The sequence below is a fragment of the Hirundo rustica genome, chromosome 9 (assembly GCF_015227805.2).
Source record: "Hirundo rustica isolate bHirRus1 chromosome 9, bHirRus1.pri.v3, whole genome shotgun sequence".
In the NCBI taxonomy this organism is placed as follows: Eukaryota; Metazoa; Chordata; class Aves; order Passeriformes; family Hirundinidae; genus Hirundo; species Hirundo rustica.
The window spans coordinates 14,210,786-14,218,724 of NC_053458.1; the positions used below are offsets into that span (position 1 = coordinate 14,210,786).

The following is a 7,939-nucleotide window of genomic DNA, read 5'->3' on the forward strand; positions in this document are numbered from 1 at the left end:
TTACCAATGTATCATTACTGTATTATTATGAAACATAAATAAAATCTCAGCTAATTTCACTTTATTCCCTATCTACTGGTTTTGTTCCCTCTCTTATTAGGAAAGGCACACAGACATTAACTTTCTTCTGTAGTTTGAAAGTTTGCCTGAAAGCTTTCTCTTGGACCAATATAATAATGATCCTGCTCCAATTTACACTCTTGCATGTTCTGCCTTTCCTTAATTCCAAGGTCATGCATGTCCTGAGATTAACAATTCTCTGAAAAAGGAATCAGAAACCTCTTTATAGATTTTTTTTTTCTACTTCTGCTGTTTGCCTCTTTGCAAACCAGATGTTATTATATTAAGCAGAAGAATAACATGCTAGGAATTAATCTCAGCTAAAAAGCTGTCAAGGCTGTATTTATTATTGGAAGTGAAACACTCATGGGAAATAAGTTATATGATAAGAAAATTATGCAGCTCTCAAAAGAAATGTCTTAGAAATGTCTTGAGTCAAACCACCCATTACCCAATAATTGTTAAGTCCTATCTTAAAGACAGGACTTAACAAAGATTTTAGTGCTAAAGGATTAAATAAATTATTAAAACTACACCCACTTTTGCTCAATTCAGAGTTGAAGCTCACATTCTCTATTTAAGAATTGTGTCTTATTTAAGATACAAGAGCAGGCTACTAGCTACTGGAAAATCAGAACCTAAATTTAAAATATATTATTACCAATTCATAATTCTTGACTGCTAAAGGAAGAGTTTTATTATTAAGTTATCTGGCCCTCAGAATTTTGCAGGACAGATATTCGTACCAGAAGACTCTCAATTCAGCAAATATCCATCTCACGGTACTTAAGTATTTAAGTAGTAATACACATTCTGAAGTAAATATATGTGTGTAGATATAGATAGATATAGTATATATAAAATTTAGCAATTTCCCTTAAGACTTATAGAGTGGTGTTCTAGTGAAAAGCCTTCTGATTAGTCAAGGGAATTTTTTAGTTTCTGCAAGAACAGCAGGCTTCACCTTCTGCTTTCCATCACCTGTAAGATCAATCAGACAATGCAGATGAAGTCTTCCAGTCTTTTCCTCAGTAGCCATTATGGTAATGCTGCCATACTATGGTAACTCTAGCATGCAAAAAAATCCCAACCAATCAAACAAAAAAATCCCAACTCCACCAACCAGACCAAACCAAAAATCCCACCAAACCCACAACTGACTACATCTACGTAATTAAATAATTTTTTAATTAAAGGAGTCACTTAAGCAGGGCCCAGTTGCATTTTAATCTGGTTGTGAAACAGTTCTGAGAAGCAGACAAGCAGTGTGGGCTGTAAGCTGTAGAACAAGTAAAGCACAGACAGAGAACATTGTTTACAAGCCTCACCAAGAAAAAGCATTTTATTTAACCAAAAAATCCTGTAAACACCAGCCAATCTTTACATCACTACGGGTATTTTAAAAAGTTAATATAACTTCTTTAGGCAAATGATTTCATGAAAATATGAACTAGAAAGAAAACATAATCTCCTATTATCTCAGAGGTAACACCCCATTAAAACAAAAACTAGGCTACAGAACGAATCTTAGGGTGTGCAGAAAAATAGATATGCAGTTCATTAAATAAGCTTCTGAATTCTAGTTTTCAGGAAGTGAAGTAGTTTGAAATGGAAGGGAACATCATCCAAGCCCTCTTCATATTAATGCTTCTTCTTCTAGCTAAGGTCAGAGATTTTTTGGCTTTTGAAGGAAAACACACATAAGGAATTTATGTGATAAATAAGTACAGTGAAACTGGAGTTTATTGAATATTCCTTTCTAAAATAAGTTTGATATAAATCTCACCAGCAGCTACTTCATGTTATGTAATTTCTTCGGTCCATAAAAATCTTTTCATTTGGAAGTGTAACCAAGCTGCATATAATCAACAGTCTGTGTCTCCAGTATTCTGTTTAACCTGATTCTAGAGTGACTTAGCTAAAATATTGGTTGGGTTGGGAAGTCAGAAAGCTGAGACTGCACCATTTAACACAGGAATAAACATTTGCTGCACCTGGCAGCTTTAGCAAAGCATCATTATGAGATTGCCCCTGTAAATCCATCAATTTGTCTTGTCACCAGATAACACACTGGGTTCTAGCATTAACTAACTTACAATAACTGTGAAAAAATTAAAAAGATGAGCAGTCTTAAAAAAACCCCAGCCTAGTGATGCAAGGATTGTTGTTCCAAAGCAACACTGGAATGTTATGAAGAATAAAAATACAGCTTTGCATATAAAACAATATTAATTTGCCTAGTTTTTAAAGTTTTTGTAATCACAATATACTTATATAAAATCAAAATCTATGATAGAGTAAGCCAAAATAAAAAATTACCAATTTTCATCATTCTAAATCAAGGGTTCACATAGTTCTTATGGTGTCAGAGCTTGCCACATTGCTTGAGTCTGTTGTTCTGCTACAGGTTCTCTGGAATAGTCAAGACTATTTCCATTCCACATGCCAATGCCCCTCAAGCCTCGACTCTTCACATATGCTGCTTTTAGAGAGATGCTGTGAGGGTCATCAAACCATACCTGGTGGAATTGGCCAACAGAATCCTAGAAAAACATTTAAACACTAGTGTCAGTGATTACATTTGCTCTTGAATGCAGTTAAAAATACAATTAAAAACTGATATATACAAGCTATGTAGATTTATATAATATTTTCCTGATTTAACAATTCTAACAATTTTAACAGCACACCATTAAAAACTCTAAGCCAAATAAGTTATAAAACAGTGACTCAGTTTAACTGATGTTAGATGAAAAGTCTTAGCTAATTAGTCTTTTAATTTTTTTTTTTAATATAGCTAAAATTTCAGATACAATATCTAAGCTAACAGGTGAATTTAGTTAGAGATTGTGGAGGTTTTTAAGCAATAAACAGTTTTAGAGGAGGTTATAAAATTTTATCAAGGTTATGCTACTTTTACCTGGTCATTGCTTACAACATCTTTTGATCACCAACCTGTGAAATTTAAATAACATCTAAAGAAACAAGACAAAATGGATACACTGTGCTGTTCTTGTAAGCACAGTCATTTATGGACCCTTTCACTGTGTCTGTGTGGAAAATAAATGCAGAAGAAAACATGCACTGGGCTAGACAAAATTAAGAGCATCTCAAAATCTTTTATAGTTTAAATCAATTATCAACTCATGAAAGTAACTGTAAAAGTGAGGACAGAACTATAGGATGTCTTTATGCCAAAATGTCCTTTTTGACATGATGCAGTATCTCTAAAAGACTGGGAAGTAATAAAAATCTTTATTACTCCTGTAGTCTTCAGGCACGGCACCCCTCTCTCAGACTAGGAATTCAAGACACAGATTTCCAGCAATCCTTAGCTATACCAAAAAACAGCAAAAAACAAACAAACAAACAAACAAACAAACAACAAAAAACAACCTCAAAAAAACCCAAAAAAAACCCACCAAAACAAACAAACAAACAAAAACCCCAAACAAACCACCCCACAAACAAAAAAACAAATCTCTCCCCCCACCCTGAAAAAAAAAAAAAAACAACCAAAAAGTAGAAAACATAAAAGGAAGAATCTAATCCTAATAACTTTATAGTCAAATATCTATGGGTCATGAGCCAGAGTGTCTTGGAAAAAGGCTCTTACCTTGTACTCATAAAATGGAGCCTTCTGTACCTCATCCCACAGCAGCCCTGAAAGAGAACTGTTCACCTGCTTCATGATGGTGGCGTAGGGGACCTGGCTCCCTGCAGCATCACTGCAAGGAGCCCCACGGAAAGGCACCTTGGGAAGGGAGCAAACATGACCCTGAAAAAGAAATAGGGAGGCAAGAATTTCATGTAAGATATACTGAACTCCAGAACAGAAGTACAGCCAAGAACAATTCACAAAAGGCATTAGGGCCACAAAAATTCCAAATCTTCAGGCAAGTCTGGCAGATACTATTTGTAGAGAAAAATAAATTAAAACAGCTAAATTTTCTTTCATCTGCAGTAATAAAGGACTAGATGGATATAATTCAGCTAAACAATTGTCCTATCTTTTCCACCTTTAATTGACCCTTACGTTTTTCATAGGTATAATATTTGAGACGTCATAAACTGCTATGCTGTAACAGTCAAAGGTTTGCTAAGGTTTGTTGCACCTGTCTTTACAGTGGTATTGAGAAGGCACAAACAAGTGTTGTAGAGCCTTTGGACATCATCTCTTCTCATACAGATAACATTTACAGCTCCTTAGTCAAACACAGTGCTTGGATATCATGGGATTCAGGTTGCCTAAAAGGAGCTAAAATGCCTTGTCTGGTAACACACCGCTCATCAGTAATCAGCCGAGCAAAAGATTCTGTTTTGTGTCCCAGCTTGATGCTCTTATCCATCAGACCACAGTATTTCCTAGTCCAAAAACAAGATTACCAAAAATCTAGTTGTATCTTTCCAAGGGGATTAAAAAAACCAAACAAAAAAACAAACCCACCAAAACAAAACAACAAAAACAAACAAACAAACAACAGTTTGATTGCAAACAGATCATCTAATATTCTTCACCTTACCGTGGATAGGTTTTGGCAGACATAATCATAGCCATACCAGGGGACACCCATCACAAGCTTCTTAGGATCAATGCCCATAGCAATGTACTCTTCATATCCTAGTTTTGAGGGAAATAAAAATGAACATGCATTCTTTAATTTTCCTTTTTTTTTTTTTTTTTTTTAATTCTTACAACTAATTTAGAGCCAGAGCCACTGCAGAACTTGCATGATCCCCAGACAGAGGCCAAGGTGCATGCTGTCCTTTGCCTTCACCTGCACTCTCCAGTGAGTGAGAGGCTTGCTCTACTGAGATCCCAGTAACTGCTCTAGTTGCTCACACTTAAAACGATCTGCCCTGAGCAGAGGTTCACAAAGATGAGAGAAATGTTTCAGGTTCTTTGCAATCCCAGACAGTGTTGCTCTGGCTGCCATTTGTCATTCTAAAAGCGTTCTTCACACTCATGATGTTACAAATAACAACAAACAACTGCTGAAGGTCTGCCTGTAGGGTCATAAGGATCAGGGATGCTATTTTCACATCAGGACAACACGTATTTGAGCACACTCAAAGCCTCACTGCAACAATAACAAAATAAACCTGTCTAAGAAAAAGCCATCTTTTCTATCTACTCATGCGAACAAATGGAAATGTTCTGAGTCCTGGGGAGGTGTTTAATCCTCACCAACTAAAGTCTGCAGGTAAGGAGCATTGGCTTTTGCAATACAGTCTGTCCAGATCTGGCTCTGTTCATCATATGACATCACAAATAAGAAGTCACAGGCATCTGCAATCCCAGTGTAGTTGTAGCACCTTTTATCTATGCATGCTGGAGACCAAGCCACATCAAACGTTACCTGAAGGAAAAATGCACAACTTAGTATCAAGTATGGCCTTTAGGTGCCCTTGTTATTTCTTTTTTTTTTTAAAAAGCTATGACTTTTAAAGACAGTATTTCCCAAATGGTGCAATTTAACACATCTTGATAATAATAAACTATAGGAGAAGCTGCTCATCTGATAAAACAAACAGAAGATAATAGTGAGTACCCCATTAGTGAATATACATCACCAAAGAAATTAAAATATAATACGAAAACCACCAAAAATATGAAGCATGATGCAAATCCTGAAAACTTTCATGATGGGTTTACCAAAACACTGTCAAACTTTTGCCCCAGAAGGCTGTATTTGCCCTACTTTCAACAATTCATTAAGGCACACTAAAAACTGCCAGCTCACACATAGCAGTAACATTGTATCTACAAATCTCAGCGAAGTCCACATCTCATTTAAATTCACACAGATCAAAAGGAGTGATTCTTACAAGATCATATCACAGCTAACATTCATAATTAAGCATTCACTAGAATATTGTATTTAGAGCTGCATAAACTTATTCATATTCATATGCTAAAGAGCACTGCCAAAAGTCCTTACATTTCCTAAGGTTAAATTTAATGTTTCTATAAAGTACATTATTATTACCTGTGATCCAGCTATTTCTCTGTGAAAAGCATCTGTAGTTTCTTTAACAAGCTCTGTCAATGCATAATACTCAGGGGAGGTTTCATTAACTTCTTGCTCTATATCTATGTTAATTCCATCCATATACTGTTTTTTTGCAAGGTCCACCTGTTGGGATATCCATGCTGCTCTTTGAGCAGGATCAACAATTTCCTTAAGGGGTACATCACCTAGACAAGAGGCCTTCAAGAGTTAACATGCATTTACACCACAGTAATAGTAAGAAGGAAAGGTTTGTCTTTAGTTAGCCAACAAATTTGAAGACAACATAAAAAAAATGCCCATACCAATACTGGTAAAATACAAAGGAATTCACTTTTTTCCCCGAGCATAACTGAGAAACCACCCCAGAAGAGATTACTAAGCTTCTTTGAGACAGTGGTGTTAAAGTTAAATTCCTCTGGTTTTTATATAATTTTAATCTTCTTACTGCTGCTTAATATTCTTAAGTACTTTTAGCGTTTCCACTGGTCATGTTTAGAGGAAAATTACTTTTGTGTTTAACCTTTGTTGCTTTCCACACTGTAGTCCCGGGTTCTGCTTTTTCTCAACAGAGCCAAAAGATAATTTACAACACGTAAGCTAATGGACTTTGTCTTTCTAATCAGCATTTGTACCTGCACAGAGTTCCTGAGTATTCATGTTTTAAAACTCAACCACTTCCTAATACAGAGGGACTCATTTAAGTGCAAAATACTGGAAATTACTTGAAATCCGTTTCCTTATTTTGTCTTTTGGGTCCTCCACATAAGATCCAGAATACAAACCCAAATACCAGACTTTTTCTTCCTCCCTCTTCCTCCACAGCAATGATGTTTTCTGTTAGAGAACTTTTATTACAATGTCACCGGGATGGTTTGGTTACTACTGTGGCACAATCCACTGTTGGTTTCAATGCCTTGCATACCAGCACGTGCAAAATGTCTATATATTATAACCCTCGGTTCATTAAAGCCTTATTAATTAATCCTCTTAATGATTTCAATGTTCTACATACAACTGAATGTAAAATGCCAAGGTAATAATATAGGCCTGTGTACCTTATCTTCTTATTTACGTATCATAACCATGTTTTCCCAACGTAACCAACCTTTCAGTACTATCCTCGAGCCTTTGGAGTGGGCATAGCACATGAGCTCAGGATCGTACTTTCCAAAAGCTGCCACAGTGGTAATTTTTGACCAGTCGTAGGATTTCCAGGTTTCCTTCCCCACATCAAACACAAAGACCTGGAAAAGGGGTAAAAAGCACCCTCGTTAGCGCCGAGCACTTCTCAGCAGGATTAGCACTCTCCACGCGGCTCTCACACTGGCACACCCCCGGCCGGCGCCGGGAGGCGGCTCGCACGGAGGGCAGCCGGGGAGCCGAGAGCGGGGCAGCGCCCACAGCGCGCCCGGCCCGGCCCGGCCGCTGCCCGCACGGCCCCCCAGGCCGGGGACCGCCCGGGGACACCGCCCGGGGACACCGCCCGGGGACACCGCCCGGGGACACCGCCCGGCTCGGGCCGAGCGCAGGCGGTTCCGTGCGGCAGCTGCTGCGAGCGGCGCTGCCGCCGGGCCCGGGCCCGCCTGCGCCGGCAGCGCCCGCCCGGGCCCGGGGCCGCGCACCTCGGAGCCGGCGGGGCCCGTGACGGGCTGGCACAGCCACGGGTCCCGGCAGGGGCAGGCGCCGGCAGGGCCCAGCAGCTGCAGGAGGCCGATGGGCAGCAGCCACCCGCCCCACGGCCGCCCCATGGCCGCCGGTGCCGGCCCGGCCGCGCAGCCTCGGCCCCGGGGCGGGCCCGACCGGAGCCGCCCCCAGCGCGCCGCCAGTAAGGACAAATGAGCTCGGCAGAGCGCGTTCACACAGCA

At 39.3% G+C, this 7,939-nt stretch overlaps 1 protein-coding gene across 5 annotated transcripts; it reads right to left on the reverse strand.

The window, feature by feature from the left end:
- Window positions 1-982: 982 nt before the first annotated feature.
- CTBS (chitobiase) lies at window positions 983-7,828 on the reverse strand. 5 transcript variants are annotated; one of them, XM_040072871.2, is made up of 9 exons: window positions 7,697-7,828; window positions 7,180-7,318; window positions 6,051-6,259; window positions 5,249-5,420; window positions 4,584-4,681; window positions 3,677-3,838; window positions 2,981-3,015; window positions 2,580-2,603; window positions 1,300-1,741 (listed from the first exon to the last, which is right to left on the reverse strand). In XM_040072871.2, the coding sequence occupies exons 1-7, from the start codon at window positions 7,820-7,822 to the stop codon at window positions 2,992-2,994; spliced, it is 930 nt and encodes a 309-aa protein (XP_039928805.1). In that variant the 5' UTR covers window positions 7,823-7,828; the 3' UTR covers window positions 1,300-1,741; window positions 2,580-2,603; window positions 2,981-2,991. The 5 variants fall into 5 exon arrangements, with proteins under 5 accessions (XP_039928804.1, XP_039928805.1, XP_039928803.1 ...); XM_040072870.2 differs by lacking the exons at window positions 1,300-1,741; window positions 2,981-3,015 and adding an exon at window positions 983-1,041 and having other exon boundaries at window positions 2,380-2,603; XM_040072869.2 differs by lacking the exon at window positions 2,981-3,015 and having other exon boundaries at window positions 2,380-2,603.
- Window positions 7,829-7,939: the final 111 nt, after the last annotated feature.

Coding starts and splice junctions, on each gene's coding strand:
- CTBS (XM_040072870.2), bottom strand. CDS start 7,822: ATGGGGCGGCCGTGGGGCGGGTGGCTGCTGCCCATCGGCCTCCTGCAG. Junction 4,682..5,248: donor TTACCTGCAGACTTTAGTTG/GTGAGGATTAAA, acceptor CCTCAAAACTAG/GATATGAAGAGTACATTGCT. Junction 3,839..4,583: donor TCTGCCAAAACCTATCCACG/GTAAGGTGAAGA, acceptor TTTCTTTTTCAG/GGTCATGTTTGCTCCCTTCC.